The following is a 15,471-nucleotide window of genomic DNA, read 5'->3' on the forward strand; positions in this document are numbered from 1 at the left end:
ACACAGAGATACCCTGGCCCGACTCTGCCATTTTGGGGTTGTCCAAGGGTTGGGCAAGGCATTCTTGTCAGACTCAGGCTCTCCTTCCGTACAACGGGGAGGACGGTCCCCACCCGAAGGCTGCTATGAGCATTACATCAAATAAAGCTTATTTTGTCCTCGGGTGGCAAGGCCACCTTCAATAAATAAAGCAGCTATGACTAAAACCCACAAATAATTCGCTACACACAATTATCCACTATGTAAGACTTAACTGTTGCCACACTTACCTTCCATCGATTAAGCACCGTGAGCCACCACACACCAGTAACGCGTTCCTGGGCCTTCCCCACAGGAGAACGTGCAGACCCCTCAGGGAAGCATCTCCTTGAGCCCAAAGTGAGCGAGAGGTCAGGGGACACCAGCGCCTGCCCAGACCTGGGGCCGGATCTCGGACCACCCTGTGCCCTGAAGAGGTCAGCAAACACCTCAGCCCAAGCCGGCCGCGGGAAGGACACGAGGGCCACAGAAGTGCAAGGAGAAGCTGCCGGCTTGTCCCTGGACGACGGGCAGGTCTGGGTCAGGTGCGGGCACCACCAGGTCTCTGGACCCGAAGCTCCGGTCCTCGCGGTTTATCCTACAGCGACGCCGGCGGGTGGGCGCAATCGCACGGGCCCCTCCCCGGGAGCACCCCGCCCAGCACCCGACGACAGTACAAAGCAAGCATCGCAGTCCTACCCCGAGGACCGGAACCAGACGGCCACGGAGCCAGCAGAGCCCAGAGGAACAGGACACGTATGTGTCCAAAGAAGACGCCGCCGGCGTGTCAGGTGAACACGGGCGCACACGCGGCAGCACGCGGCGGCTGCTCCTCGCACAGAAGTCGGTTCTTCGCCCGCGTGCTCGGGGGCTGTGCGCCCACGGACCGCGCAGCCGGAGGGGTGGAGGGCGGGGACCACGTTCCTCGCCAGGATTTCCGTAGCCTGGGGGCCGCTTACCTGCTTCAAAGGATAAGCAACATTTAAGCCATTTCTTTCTAGTCCGGGAAAGAGGTACGTGCGGACCGGAGGACATGGTGGGGGCAGGGCCGGGCGGCGGGGTTGGCACGGCCGAGACAGCACAGAACGTCCCCAAGGCAGGAAGGTCACGCTGCCCATGGACGCAGGGCTGGATTTCTCTAGAAGACAGACAAACCATTCTAAGCAGGAAAGAGCCCTGATGAGGGCTGGGGGATGAGGGATGAGGGGCCGGCGAGAGAAGGAAGGAGGAGGGGAGGGGCGAGACGGGTGGCCCGGGAAGGGCTGGAGCTGTCGCTGGCAGGAGGACTGGGGCGGGGAGTCCCCAGGGGGACTCGGAGGTAGGTGACAGACACGCAGCCGAGCATACACCAAGAACTTAAAAGGAGAAGCAGGGGAAACATGTTCTGGACGGGCTGCTCCAAGGGACGGACGGACGGACGGACCCAGGAGCGGAGCTTGGCGCCAGCACGCTCAGGCCCCGGGGGGCGAAGGGGATCCCGCGGGGGCGCAGCCAGGGAAGGAGAGCTGGGGGTGGGGGAGGCCAGCGGTGGCCCCAGGGCCACATACCTGGGAGGCTGCGTGGCGGACAGGTCCCCTCGGGGCCACCCAGCCGCCACAGGGAGCAAGTGCGCTCCCCACTGCCGAGAAGGAAGGAGGCTGCGGCGCTCGGGCCGCCCAGGATGCCGAGGCCGCTGCGGGCAGCAGGACGCAGCCGGGAGCCCTGGAGGGGTGCTGCTGCGCCCGTTCCCCAAATACAGGCTGCCAAGTGCTCTCGAGGCCTCTCCCTTCTACAGAAGTGATCCAGCCCAGGACACACCTGCGGTCAGAGGGAGACTTGCCGCCTCCCAGTGGCCTTGGCCCCGAGCGCACCAGAGAGCAACGCAGGTCACGAGGGCTCTGTTCTGAACGGGAGCCCAGGGAACGGGGAGTGACAGGGACCGTTTCCAGGCAGTCACTTCCGTGGCCCTCGGGGGTTGCCCTCTGGCACCCCAATTTCCTCCTGCTCTCCGGCCCAGCCCCCACTACCTCCCACTCAGGACAGCGAGCAGCTGCACCTGCGGCAGCGCCGGCAGAGACCAGGGCGATGGGGCCCGAGAGACGAGGGGGGCCTGGGCTCCCTCAAGCACCCTTGATGTCAGAACCCATGACAGGTCTGTTGCCTGAGGTCCCGCACAGGGGTGGCCGTCGAGGCCAGCCTCTGGAAGCCACCTCCCCCTCAGCACTGCCCTAACTCCCTCCACCTCCTCCCCTTAGTGCAGGTCACCCTTCTAAAGTGATGGCGGCCAAGCCCAAGCAGCCCGTTTGGCTCCCATCCTGGCAGGCGTCCAGCACTGCTGACAGTGGGCCACCCCCTCTCCTCTCCCCCTGCGCCTGCACTCCCCCTTCGTTTCCCTTCCACCTCCTGGCGGGACAGTGCAGGGCGCTTTTGGTACCACGAGGCACCTCCACAAGTCACACGTGACAGCCTGAGCCTCTGTCCCTCCTGGGTGCTGCCCCAGCTGTCACCCGGGAAGACCCTCTGGCAGCACCCGGCGTCCTGTCCTGTGACGCTGACAGTGTGGGGACGGCAGGGAACTCTCACCGGTGTCCCACAAACCCCGTCGCACCCTCTGCCGAGTCACACACAGAGAGGGGCCCCGTCTGCGGATCTTCAATGCTGCCCAAAGCAGCGCTGGGGGGGAGGTCAGGTTCTTCCGGAGGTCCCCCAGCCAGACCCCACTCCGGCCACGAGAGGAGACGGCAGAGGCGGCCGCGGTGCTGGAACGCTCTTCGTACCACTTGGCGGTGCTGAAGGCAGAGCTGCGTCCACGCTTAGCAGACCAGGGGCGACAAGGCGGCGGTCGGCCTCTTCACTGCCACAGTCCGGGGCCGTGCAGAGGCCAGCATCCAGGTGGCAAGCCTGGCCACGCTGAAAAGAGAAAAACTACTAATGGGGAAAAAAAATGTCCTCTCACTGAGCCTTAACAGGTAAGCCCTCAACAGCTGCCAACTGTTAGGAATTCGTGTGTCTCGACCTGGTCCCAACCGTAAGATCATCGTACATAAGAATTTTTTAAAAAATGCAGTTCAAGGAGCGCCATAGGCTAAACACAGAAGGCATCCGTGGCTGCTTCCAAGGGTATAATTCTGGGGGGTCCTTCACTCTGAAACCGCAATGCCCATCGCAAAACCCCACCACGCGCTGGCACGGCCACTGCTTTGATGCAAAGGGGAGGGTGCAGAAAACGTTTTGCCTCATATTTTATTACATCAATGGCTTGAAAATTTTTTATTTAACTTCAGCAAGTATTAGAAATAGAAAAATGAATTCTGCAGAATTTCACAAATAAATTTTTCGATCTCCACTAACAAATGTTATCATTCAATGGCTAAGCAATTATAATGCTATGAACATTCACCACGAGTGTGCTGATATAGAAAACAGGCAGAAAGAGACATTAAAATAGTACTTACAACAGCATTATTACAACATATTTTCTTTAAAATTCCAACGTGGATTTTATCACTTCAAAAGATATACAGCATTTCCATTATATTTGCAAACTTAACCTTATACATCTTTTAAAATCTTGAAAAATTTTTAAGCAATCTAAAAAGCACTTAGCAAAGTTGATAGGTCTACGTAATGGAATACTATCCACTCCAGTATAAATTTTAGTTTTCGGAGAAGGTGACTGTAAACACTCATGATCACACGACATGCATAGACTCTACTGACCTTCCTTCTTCTGAATCGTAACATTGCTGCAATTGTGCTTCTGGGTAAGGAGGAAGAGCGGCAAGGGCCCGGGGAGGGGCGGGGAAGGACTGGTTTGAGCATTGCACAAGATCACTAGGTTCCGATTAGCTAACTACCTTGAGTCAACGTGAAGCCAAGTTTCACTTGATACTGAAAGCCTGGATCCTGGGTCACTGGGCTTAGACACAGGCCGGACGAGAGGAAACGAGGCTCTCGTTTGAGCTGGCTCCGTCTTTCCTTTGCTCTGTTAAGCAGGGATCCAGTTAGTGTAATGCACTGTTTGGCTTATTTTTGGTGCACAATTTTACCAATAGTACATCTGATATTCAGAAAGACAAAAATAGGGCATAGCTGAGATTTAAAGTGACAACGAGCACACTTAGAGGGGTGTGTGGTATCTGCGGGAACTTTTACACACAGAAAACAACTGCTTAATTAGTCCACCACCGTAAGCTTGGAAAACTCAACAATTTTTTCATTTTCATTTTTTGATTAGAGAGGTTGGTGGTCATCAAAGGGTCTTTATAGGTTGAAAACGATCAAAAACCACTCTGAGGAACTGGTGTCCTGGTGGGCACGAACACACCAAGAGAACGCAGCAGGTGTGTCACACTAACTGCGGGTGCCTGCGGACAGCGGCGCCGGACTGTGCGCCCCGGCAAGATCAGCACAACTGAGGCACGGCCATCCCGGCTAGAAGAGCTATGTTACAGGATCGATCGCTGTTTCAGACCAGTCAACACAGTATTCAAGTAACAAGGTGTTTAAATGGATAAGTGAAAACAATTTTTACCTAACACTTTACACACCTACATAAAATTAAATAAAAAAAAACTTTTAATGCATATGCAATACAATTTTTATCTTTTAGGATTTCTAAACTAAAAGTTAAACTATCATTTGCTTCAATGGTACTATAGTTTGCACAATAACTTATACTTAGGAGAAATTTTCCACAAAAAAATATATATAATTATGACATTCACATTGATCAATTTTTAAGAAGACAAAGCTTAAGTGAACATTGCATCCGAAGCAGTTGTCACCGTGGACCCTTCCACATCCAAATACGACCTGCTGATGCACCGAAATCTTGATATGTTAAAAAAGGGGCTTCACATAAATAAGATCCATCACTTAGCTTTTCAAGCGAAGTGATTTCTTGCATTTACAACATCATTGCAAAGACAGTGTAATGGAACAGTTTAAAACACAGTGCTACGTTATGCTTGAAACTACAAGGAAGGAGTCAGGCAAAGAGAACCATCTCTCTTCCTTCTGGCAAAAGAAAACAACGATGCCCACTTCCCGCGGACAGAAAGCCAGAACCGGGCTGCTGGGGGCGGCCAAGCGCACTGGTGCGGGGACTCCTTGGCGCCGGGCTAGCCCGTGAGCGGACGGTGCGGGAGGCAGTGCAGGCGCGTTGCCCGCCCCACTCGCTGAGAACATGGGCCTTTCACGCATTGCCAGAAGGAAAATAGCCCAGGCACGCGGAGAGAACAGATCTACCGGCAGAACGAGACCCACAGCAGCCAACTACCTGCTGCTTCCATGAAGAGGAAGGAGGCCTTGAGAAGAAGCGAGGAGAACCCACAGCCTCGCTCCTTGCCTAGTGTCCCCTTTAAGCGATGTGCAAAACTCCCACCACCTCCTCTCCACGGTTCGCCTGCCCTTTTCCAATGACACGACAGGCTTAGGATAGGAGCCCAGACAAACCCGACCGCACGACGAGTGTTCTGATGCTCCCCCGTCCAGGTGGGGGCAGCGAGCTGTGGCCGCCCTCTGCCTCCTCGGATGCTGCTCTTCACACGCTCCTACCTGACCCACAAACACCCCGTGAGGGCACAAGATGACGAAAGTCAGGAAAGTCAGGAAAGAGCCCCTTGTGAATGACCTTTCTCCAGATAGCTAAAAACAGACGATTCCAAACAGTCTGGGTTTCGAGCTGACCCTCTTCCTAAAGAGACAATCAGCGGACTTGAAAAAGTGTGTGTGGGGGGGGGGGGAGCAAGGTGCTTGGGAGTCAAAACACATCAAATTTTAATTGCATATTTTAAATTCTTAAGAATTCTGTTTGTGCCTTAAAGCATCTGCATTTTTTTTTCTTTTTGGTATTGAAAGCAGGAAAAATATTTAAATGATGCAAAAACAACAGCAACAAAAGCTCCTTCAACATATTTAGTGCAGGCTGGACTGACCGTGGCCGGGGCAAAGGTTACATGAGAACGCGGTCGCACAGTCTGTGCCTCAGCCCCACAGTGGGTCCACAGTCTGGTACGAGAATAAGTGATTCTGGAAATCTCAGAACATTTATTAGAAACATTTACTTGTTCCCAGTCCAACCAAAAGGCATTACAGACCACTTTGAACATTGTTTCTTTTCGTCTTGGTCTTACTAGAGCCAATAAACTGGTCACTTCTCTGTCCTGTACGGTCATATTCAGAGAGAAAGGACGGTGTTTTTGTCATCACACCGGTATATGAAGGACCAAGAAAGCTCCGTGGACGACGTGTAGAAGGCCAGGCATACCAACAGAGCGGGCAACAAACAACATGGAGCTTTTCTAAAACCTTCCCCAGCCATTCTATACCCTTTAGTGAGCTAACCTGACATTTACAATCTGCACTGTCAGGATCTGCAGCCGTTTCTCCCCTGTCTCCTAATCTCGGTGATGTTATCTTTGGCAAGCAATAAACTTTAAAGAAGAAATAAGACACTAAAACAGAAAAAGGGTTGATAACATGGTTGCCAAAAGGAGAAGGCACCAATTCCAATGCACAAGCACCAGGTACGGTGGTGTGGGCTGTGGACCGCAGCTCTTGGAGCTGGACGGTGGGGTGAGGGGGATCCAGAAAAGACAGGGCGGCCCCCGTCCTGCGATCACAATGCTGAAAGCTGAAGGCAGAAAGTGTTGAGGTCCACGTTCTCTTTAAGCGAGTGTCCGAGGACAGTTGCTGCGAATGAGCTTTTCTACCACTTAGGAAGGGAGAAGGGTGAGATTCAAGCCAGCAAAATCTACAAACCATAATTACACCCAGCGTCTGGGGGAAGGGTGAGCTGACTGCGGGTGTTTGGCACAGCGGAGGTTCTAACGCAGTCCGCCAGTACGCCGTGATTTCCAACGAAGCACGGTATCACTTAGGTGTTTGCCTCAGAAAACAAGAGAAACTTTCTAAAAGGCCAACAGGGTCACAGTCACTCTGAAAATTACATGATGCACAAAGCAGAAGTGGCCATGCAGGAACAGAGTCGTGCCTTCCAAGCAGACTACCTGCTTGAAGCTGCTGCTGACCGGGCAGAGCTGCCATCGGTGGGGCTCAGGAGCTTCGCCTGGGGAGGGGTCCCCAGAGTCACAGGAGGCGTGCAGGCCACGAGACTCCCCAGCACTTAGGCAGAGTGTGAGAGATGCAAGGGGCTCTCCGGGGGGTGGCGCCAACACGGAGCGAGCACAGGATTAAGGCAGGTGGAGCACAGGACTGAAGTGTACGCCTTTTTTGGTAATAGCTGCTTGTCCACAGAGATGTGATGCCGATGGCTAGGTGATGTCTTGGAATACCTGATATCCTGGGTAGCGCAGTCGTCCATACCAAGTGCTCAAAGCTACCAGAGTTTCTCATGAAGCAGATGCGTATCTGACGTCAAGAACAGAAGCAGCCTGAGGAGAGAAGGGGGAGAAGAAAAGAATCAAAGAGCAGGTCCACACCACGAACCGCTACCTCCGGCGTGGTGAGCCAGGACGAGAGGCTGCGGGCTGCCCGCCTACCCTGCACACACGTGTGTCCCGAAGGGCAGGGCCTGGGCACGGCAGGCAGGGTACCAGGGCGGCCTGCACGGCCAGCTGTCTCAGGCTCGAATCCTGGCTCTGCCACGTTCTAGGAGTGGATCCTTGGATGAGTGATTTCTTCTCCAGTTGCTGTTGCTTCATTTGCCGGACAAACACAATCCTGACGTCTATTCACAGGAGCAGATAAAATCGCTGGAGAGGGCATGTCAGCACAGCGCACGGCCAAGGCAGCTCTCGGGCCTGTCGGCACTGGCTGGAGGGAGGCCTAACCCACTCAGCCAACAGCCCCCGGCCTGTGCTGGGACACGGGGGCACACACAAGAGCTAAGATCACAGGATCTTCTTGAAAAGGCTCAAAAGCATTTCTTTTCTTTTCTTTTTTTTTGGGCAGAGAGCCCGATGCGGGGCTTGATCCCAAGACCCTGGGATCATGACCTGAGCCGAAGGCAGAGGCTTTAACCCACTGAGCCACCCAGGCACCCCTCAAAAGCATTTCTTAACTAAAACGGACTCCCAGACCCAAACCAGAAGGTTACAAGTTGTCTTCGTGCTCATTGCTACCCTCATGATGTCTCTCTTATTCCTAGGGAAACCACTGGGCTATGAACCCCGGATCTGAAAACAGCATTTTCTTCGGTCAACATCACAATTTATGAGAACAGCTGTTACGGCAGCAGATTTCTCCTCATGAGGAACATACGTCATTCTGCAACTTGAAGGGAGACCAGCTCTGAGCCAGGCCTGCCCAGCAGCCCCTCACCCACTCTGGCCACATCACACACCCTGCTCTGGACTGCATCTCGGTCCACTTCAGAGAATTCTAAACCTCAAAAGCTCAAAACCCATAGGCTGCCTTCCCTTTTCAGCCCTGAAGGAAAAAAGCCTACAGCTAACAGGCCATTATGTTACTGGAACTTCTGGCAATTCTGATGTCCTCCTCCCTGTCTGTGCTACATTTAACACATAAGATCTGCAGGGGGAAGGGGCGGGCAGGACAGCAGCAGACCTCTTTCTCAGTTGCTAGATTCCACAGGCTACATAAGAATGAGAAATTACAGGGGCACCCAGTTCTGGGCACTGACTAGACAGACCATTAACCAGCATTCTAAAGAGTTCCCTCAGGCCCCTCATGGACACAGAGAAGTAGCTGGTCCTTACAGACTGATTTCCTTTTGCAAACTGCCATACGGAGAAGAGAAAAGCAGGGTGGTGAAGCGGGAAGGCTGGCACAGCGAGGAGCACAAGGAGAAAGCGATGGCAGCACCTGGCTGGCTCGAGGGTTAAGCGTCTGCCATTGGCTCAGGTCATGGTCCTGGGGTCCTGGGATCCAGTCCTGCACTGGGCTCCCTGCTCAGCGGGGAGCCCACTCCCTCTCCCACTGTGATCACTCTTGCTCTCGCTCTCTCTCGAATAAATGTTTTTTAGAAAGGGAGGGAGGGAGGGAGGGACGGACGGACCACATAAAAGGAAACGATGTGTGTGGTGGCGGGGACTTGAATGACTGCAGGGGTGGAGATGTTTGTAGACAACTGAAAATCATACGTACAGGAGAAGTGCTGGTTTTGAAGAGAAGGTTGGGCAAACAGATACATGGAAAACCAACCACTAGAGAGAAATGAAGACATGCCGCTTGGTGGGAAATGTGGTCACGGGTGATCCAATGCTCCCAGAGTCTGGGAAGAGAATTATGCGGGTATTTTGATGTGCAATCAACATGGTGAGTGGACCATGAAGAATGGCCCTTCTGGACCACAAAGAAAGAAATGTTAACTGTCAGTGAGTGAACCAGGCTTAAGAAAAGGGAGGAAAGTATATGGGAAAGAACTCACATCCCATCCCATTGGTGACAGCCCTTGGTCCCAAATTTACGACCACATTTTTTAGGCTAACCCTGCCAACACCCACTCTGATTAAATTTTAAGAAGGAAGAGAGCCAAAGCTTCCTATTATTTCTGCTTCCTGGGACTAAAGCTGAAAAACACATGGAGGCTGTCATTCTCGCAAATTCTAATGATCCTTCCCTGGTAGTTCTCATCTTTCAATGCTTCTTGAGTCCAGGACGTGAAGTTAATTTGCTGCTAAAGTGGTAGTCAGCACTGAGACAATAATTACTGCTAAAAGCTGCAAACCCCTTCTCCCTGCTCACATGCTGCTCCGTCCCAGGGTCTCGGGCTGAGCCACACATGTGCGTGGCTGGGGGGGAACACTCACACTGTTATCAACAATAATTCTGTACACTTACTACAAAGGTTGTCTGGTAGGAAGCTTTAAAGAGTCTAACAGAGTGGGGATGTTCTGATGCCCTTTGGACAGACCTACGTGCCTGTGGCTGTTCGCGTCGGCGCAGAGGCACGGGGAGCGCCATCTACGGTGTGCTGGGTGGGGGATGTCCCTGGTGAGGCACTCTGTGTGTTCAGGTCAGGGTGGGGGGGACTCTGGCTGCTTTTATAACCAGCCTCTTAGAGTAAAGGGGGAGCACAGACAATAGAGAATGTATCATTTCAAATAATTCCTGCATGGTCTGAGAGAGGCTTTGATGAGAAAGTGACTTTTCCTGTAAAGCTCAATTAACCCTTAATCTGTGTCCGTAAACAAACTGAAGTGTCAAGTGGCTGACAGCAAACTCTCCCCTCTGCCCAGCCCCACTTTGCTCCTCTGTGGGAGCAGGGGTAAACATATGCAGCAGGGCTCGCCAGACAAGCCGGAGAAATGACCAGCACCCACTTCCCAGGACGCGGGGTGACAGCAGAGGGGCTGCGCAGTCTCAGTAATCCGGCAGCCCAAGCTGGGCGGAGTCGGCGATGACATCGGTGCAGCTATCCAGGAAGACTGCCAGAGTGTCAGCCACCGGCCCGGAAGGTCCAGCCAACCACACAACCTGGAATTGTCCCCGTCAGCATGTAAACCCACTGGCCCCAAACATCCAACAAAGGCTGGGTGGTCTGGGACAACGGACAGACCTCGGAGCTCCTGGCTGGCTAGCGGGGCCGAGTCACCGGCCGGGCCGAGTCACCAGCAAGTTCATGAACCTTCCATTGGGAGGACGACCCATTTCACAGGACTGAGCTTGACTAACACGCTCAAGGCACTTACAATTTACTGCTTTATGACTGAGTTCTTACGCGATCTAAGAGAAGTTGGTAATGTGGAATGTTCTGTGGCTGGAGGAACCAGGATGGAAGGAAGAATTTGTACAGGAATTAAAATGTGAATAATATACCTAGTGACCAAAAACTGACTGGCACCAACTACTATGGTATTTATAGGTAAAAGTCAAGTCACTGACAGAGCGGAGAGCTAAAAATATTTCCAGAGCTGAGAAAGGCCATCAAAGAAGAAACTGCATCCCGAGCATGAAGCTGGCAGCGATCCTACTGTTTCAGATTTACCTCGTCTTCCTCTTCAGGCATCTTGATAGAATTATCTGGGGACTTGATAGGTTTCTGGCTACTGGGCCCGTTGGTCTCTTCTTTACCATGCTCTGCCTCCCATTCTTGTAAAACTTCATCTATGTTGAAGCGGCGTCGATAATTTACAAAAAAGTTTTTCACTTGTACCACTGATTTGTTCCCAATCACATCTGAGATTGCCTGAAAATCCCGGCCGTACTTCCTGATGGCTAAGGATGTAAGAGAGCATTGCTTTTTAATATAGGGGAAAAACAACTGAAAAACCCACACAACTGAGACTTACCCCTTCCTTTATCTAGATAAGAAAACACAGGGGGCTTCTAATAGTAGGCACTATCTTTTTTTATTATTATTAACATATAATGTATTATTTGCCCCGGGGGTACAGGTCTGTGAATCATCCGTCCTACACATTCCACAGTGCTCACCATAGCACGTGCCCTCCCCAGCGTCTATCACCCCGCCGCCCCTCCCACCCCAGCAACCCTCAGTTTGTTTCCTGAGATTAAGAGTCTCTTATGGTTTGTCTCCCCCGAGATCCCATCAGCAGGCACTATCTTAATGTATTACACCGGTGAGGAAAAAGCAGCAATGATCCATTTCGTAGATGACTGATCCAAGAAGTCCAGCAGGACCCTGTCATCCAGAAACCGGCACCTTCTACCACCTCTCCCAAGATACCTGAAGCCAGCCAGCCCCCGTCCTGTGGCTACAGGCACTCTGCATTCTTCTTTTCAGGCTCCCCAGGACTAGAACACCTCCAACGGTAAAATTCTGACAATCTGCTGCTTTGGGGTTTTGTACTTTCTGACCATTCAGAACCCAACATGCTACTCCACAAGGGGTGGGATGGGAGTGGGGCGAGGAATGACTTTTCCTAAAGGCGGCCGCAGCCCCAAGCCCACAAGAGGACTCCCCCTACCTTGCACGGCGAGGAGCTGCTCTTCCGTGGTCCACCGAGCATTGCACTTCTGCACGGCCTGCACATTCAGAGGAGTCACGTGAGCAAAATGCATTTATAGGTGCGTCCGTCCTTACGAGAATTAATGAATCTTATTTTTTCTCCTATGAGAATTTCAACATCAACTAAGTTCTCAAAATCGTGTCTGTACCTTCCTATGGGAGGTATACTGGAGATGTATTACACAGGCGTTCAATCCTTAAGCCCAGAAAACGAGGTTATAAATTTTAAGAGGAGGTCAACAGAACCTACCTCTGGAAGCCGGTACGGTTCTATCCCACCGTCGAGTTTTTCCTTTAGAGCGCTGTTTGTCTGTTTAATATTCTGAATCTAAGAGAAAGAAGAAAATATTTTAATTTTAAAAATGAAAAACTTTTTTTTTAAGATTTTATTTATTTGACAGAGAGAGGTCACAAGTAGGCAGAGAGGCAGGCAGAGAGAGAGGAGGAAGCAGGCTCCCTGCAGAGCAGAGAGCCCGACGCGGGGCTCGATCCCAGGACCCTGAGATCATGACCCGAGCCGAAGGCAGCGGCTCAACCCACTGAGCCACCCAGGCGCCCCCAAAAAATGAAAAACTTTTATCAAGATATGAAATGAAAACGGAACTAAAAAAAAGTAAAAGAAAAAAACCCAAGATCAAAGAAGTACTTAATCTGTATGGTAGCCAAGGGTCCCTACAGTATCCCTTCAGAGCATTTAACTAGATGCTTTGACTTGCTCAGAGCAGCAGACAAGGGACAGGGGGGGCTCCTGCGTGCACAGTGTTAACCCATCATTTCCCAACAGTTCATCCCCTGAGTAGCATTTCTGGAGTCTGATACAAAAGACAGGCAATGCCTGGGCTTCCTGCCACACAGAACTGAGCTCAAGTAGCAGAGCCCGCAGAGTCAAGGCCAAAGAGAAGAGCAGGACTGCAAGGGCAGCCTCCCAGAGCCCTGAGCACTGTCTGTCCAGGCACACACACCACACCACACAAGGCAAAAGCCCACGCTGTAGCCTTCTTTAATGAGAAGAAAAAAGAAAGCAATCTGTCAGTTTCCCACAAGCCTACTTGTGATCAACGGCAGTCCTCACTTTATCAGACTGTCTTTTCCACATTATTGTTTGGATGCGATGCACCTAATCTTTCATGGCCCCTCCCTCATCAAAGGAAAGACACAAATAACACCAACCACGGAATCAATCCATGGCTCCTCCTGACTTCCACATGGACTCCTGAATGAGCTGGGTCCTGGGAATGGGCCTTTCCCGCTCAGCCCTATGTGCAGAGGCATTTCTGGGCTGAGCACCAGGAGGACTCTGACCCTAGAGTTTTTCCTTTCTGAATAATCCCAGTGGCAAAAAAAAGCAAGCAAGGAGAAAAACAAATTCATTTTCCCAAATAAAACCTCAGAGACACTCATGAGCAGACGGTGTCCTCAAAAGCAGAAACCTTGGGGCGCCTGGGTGGCTCAGTGGGTTAAGCCGCTGCCTTCAGCTCGGGTCCTGAGGTCCTGGGATCGAGCCCGCATCGGGCTCTCTGCTCAGCGGGGAGCCTGCTTCCCTCTCTCTCTCTGCCTGTCTCTCTGCCTACTTGTGATCTCTGTCTGTCAAATAAATAAAATAAAATCTTTAAAAAAAAAAAAAAGCAGAAACCTTAAGACAAAAGCAGGACTTCGAGAGGTAGTCCACAGGATGGGAGTCTAGAGGGGGCGGTTGTGAAGGACACGGTCTCAGGGACACTTCAATAATTCTCTTCTCTACATAGCTTTTTATACTTAGACGAAAATTTCATTTTCAAGTACTTATGCTTTACAGAATTCTAGTTTAGCACTTCCTTTCCTATATTTTACTTCTTCTAAAAGGTTTAAAAGGGAGTGGAGGGGTACCTGGGTGGCTCAGTGGGCTAAACCCTCTGCCTTCAGTTCAGGTCATGATCCCAGGCTCCTGGGATTGAGCCCCACATCAGGCTCTCTGCTCAGCGGGGAGCCTGCTTCCCCTCCTCTCTCTGCCTACTTGTGATCTCTGTCTTGTCAAATAAATAAATTAATTAATTAAAAAAAGGGGGGGTGGAGATATACAGGGGGCTAGTGACCCAGCAAGTAATATCAGCGCGTTCAGGGGCCAGAAAGTGAGCCTGTCTGCCCCTTGCAAGGGCCTCCAAGCAGAAGGAGGCCCACGCCAAACCTTTTTGTATTAATGTCAAATCAGAACACAGAAACAACTGAAAAGGAAAATACAGGAAATATAAACACTAAAACCAAAACTGAGGACCCTGATTTACTGAAATTTGCTTTAGTTCACTTTTAAAAAGGTACAAGTCAAATAAAATAAACCAGGACCAGAAACTGACGCCCGCGGGCTGCTGGGACCGTGACGCGGAGCTCTCAGGGCGGCATCACCTCAGAGAAAGCTCACGGGAGCCCTCAGCCCCATGCCGCCGCTAAGCACCTGAAATGCAGCTTATGCAACTAAGGAATCAAATTTTTCAAGTCTTCTGCTTTAACCTAAACCTGAATTTAAATGACCACGTGTGTCTCCTGGCTACCTGCTCAGACAGCAGGATCTCAGGCTCCGGGTCAGAGCGCTCAGGCACCATCTACCCAAAAAGCGTTGCAGGACATTCAAGATTATGTTCACTGAACTCTCCTTGGGCTAAACGCTAGACCTAGAAACCTGTGACAGGGAACTAGTGAACTTTCAAAAGTCAGCAATCTAGAACACTCCATGCCACCGAGCGGTCCGGGTAAATACATTCTTCTATTCGCTCCAGCGTGTTGTTCACATACGTATGAACCCTGGGATATACTGCGTTGTGATTAAGTAACGTACCTTTCCTAAGGAGACCAATCTATTTACCACGTGCATTTTCTCTTCAAAATCAATAAAGCAGCACAGTAAGTGACTACACGGCAAAACATCCACAAATTCTGAACTAAAAGTTAGCTCTAAATTCTCATTAACCTTCATCTCTCTTTCTAATGTGTTTCTTTTTTTTTTCTAATGTGTTTTCCTTGTTAGAAACACTCAGTGTTTACTACCAGAATAAGAAGAATAGGGTTTAGCTGCCGATATCATACCAGCAGGAAAGAAAGCCAGAGTGGCAACAAGCTGCGTAAGAAATGGGACATGAGAGTCAGCAGCATTTAAAGAAGAGACAAAAAAGCAGTGGACTTGGCCTGGCGCCTTACCCACCCCTCCCCGCTGAACGCGACTGGTCTACTTAACTGTGTCACTGCCTCACTCTCCACTCGGGAAGACCGAATGTGGCAGGCCCTGGCCGCTGGCTCATCTAACAGACGCGTGTTTCCCAGCCCCCTTCTCACAGGCATCTTCCGCAGAGGCTGGTGGTCTTCCCCGGAGCTAGGAGCAGCCCTTCTACAAAGCTCTGGCATGCAGAAAGGACAGGAGTTCCTGGGAAGGTAAAAGCTCTTCCTGCTCAAAGGACAGCCGGGTTGGCTCCGCCCCCGACCCCTCCTCTCTGCCTGAACGCAGGCGTGAGGCCTACGAAATGGGCTTCCGGAGCTCCCAGTGTGACAGGACAGCAGGGCGAGAGGCCAGGACACTGAGAGTGGCAGAGGAGAAAATGTGGGAGAAT

The 15,471-nt window shown here is 51.5% G+C and overlaps 1 protein-coding gene across 1 annotated transcript in view; it reads right to left on the reverse strand.

Moving 5' to 3' along the window:
- Positions 1–3,252: 3,252 nt before the first annotated feature.
- RCOR1 (REST corepressor 1) overlaps positions 3,253–15,471 on the reverse strand; it is a 122,666-nt gene continuing 110,447 nt past the window's right edge. Inside the window, exons 9-12 of the mRNA XM_044230713.1 lie at positions 12,147–12,224; positions 11,856–11,913; positions 10,913–11,142; positions 3,253–7,394 (exon numbers count right to left, since the gene is read on the reverse strand). Coding sequence (XP_044086648.1) covers positions 7,353–7,394; positions 10,913–11,142; positions 11,856–11,913; positions 12,147–12,224 — 408 coding nt within the window. The 3' untranslated portion in view covers positions 3,253–7,352. The remainder of the gene's footprint in view (positions 7,395–10,912; positions 11,143–11,855; positions 11,914–12,146; positions 12,225–15,471) is intronic.

Source organism: Neovison vison, chromosome 13 (assembly GCF_020171115.1).
Source record: "Neovison vison isolate M4711 chromosome 13, ASM_NN_V1, whole genome shotgun sequence".
Taxonomy (NCBI): domain Eukaryota; kingdom Metazoa; phylum Chordata; class Mammalia; order Carnivora; family Mustelidae; genus Neogale; species Neogale vison.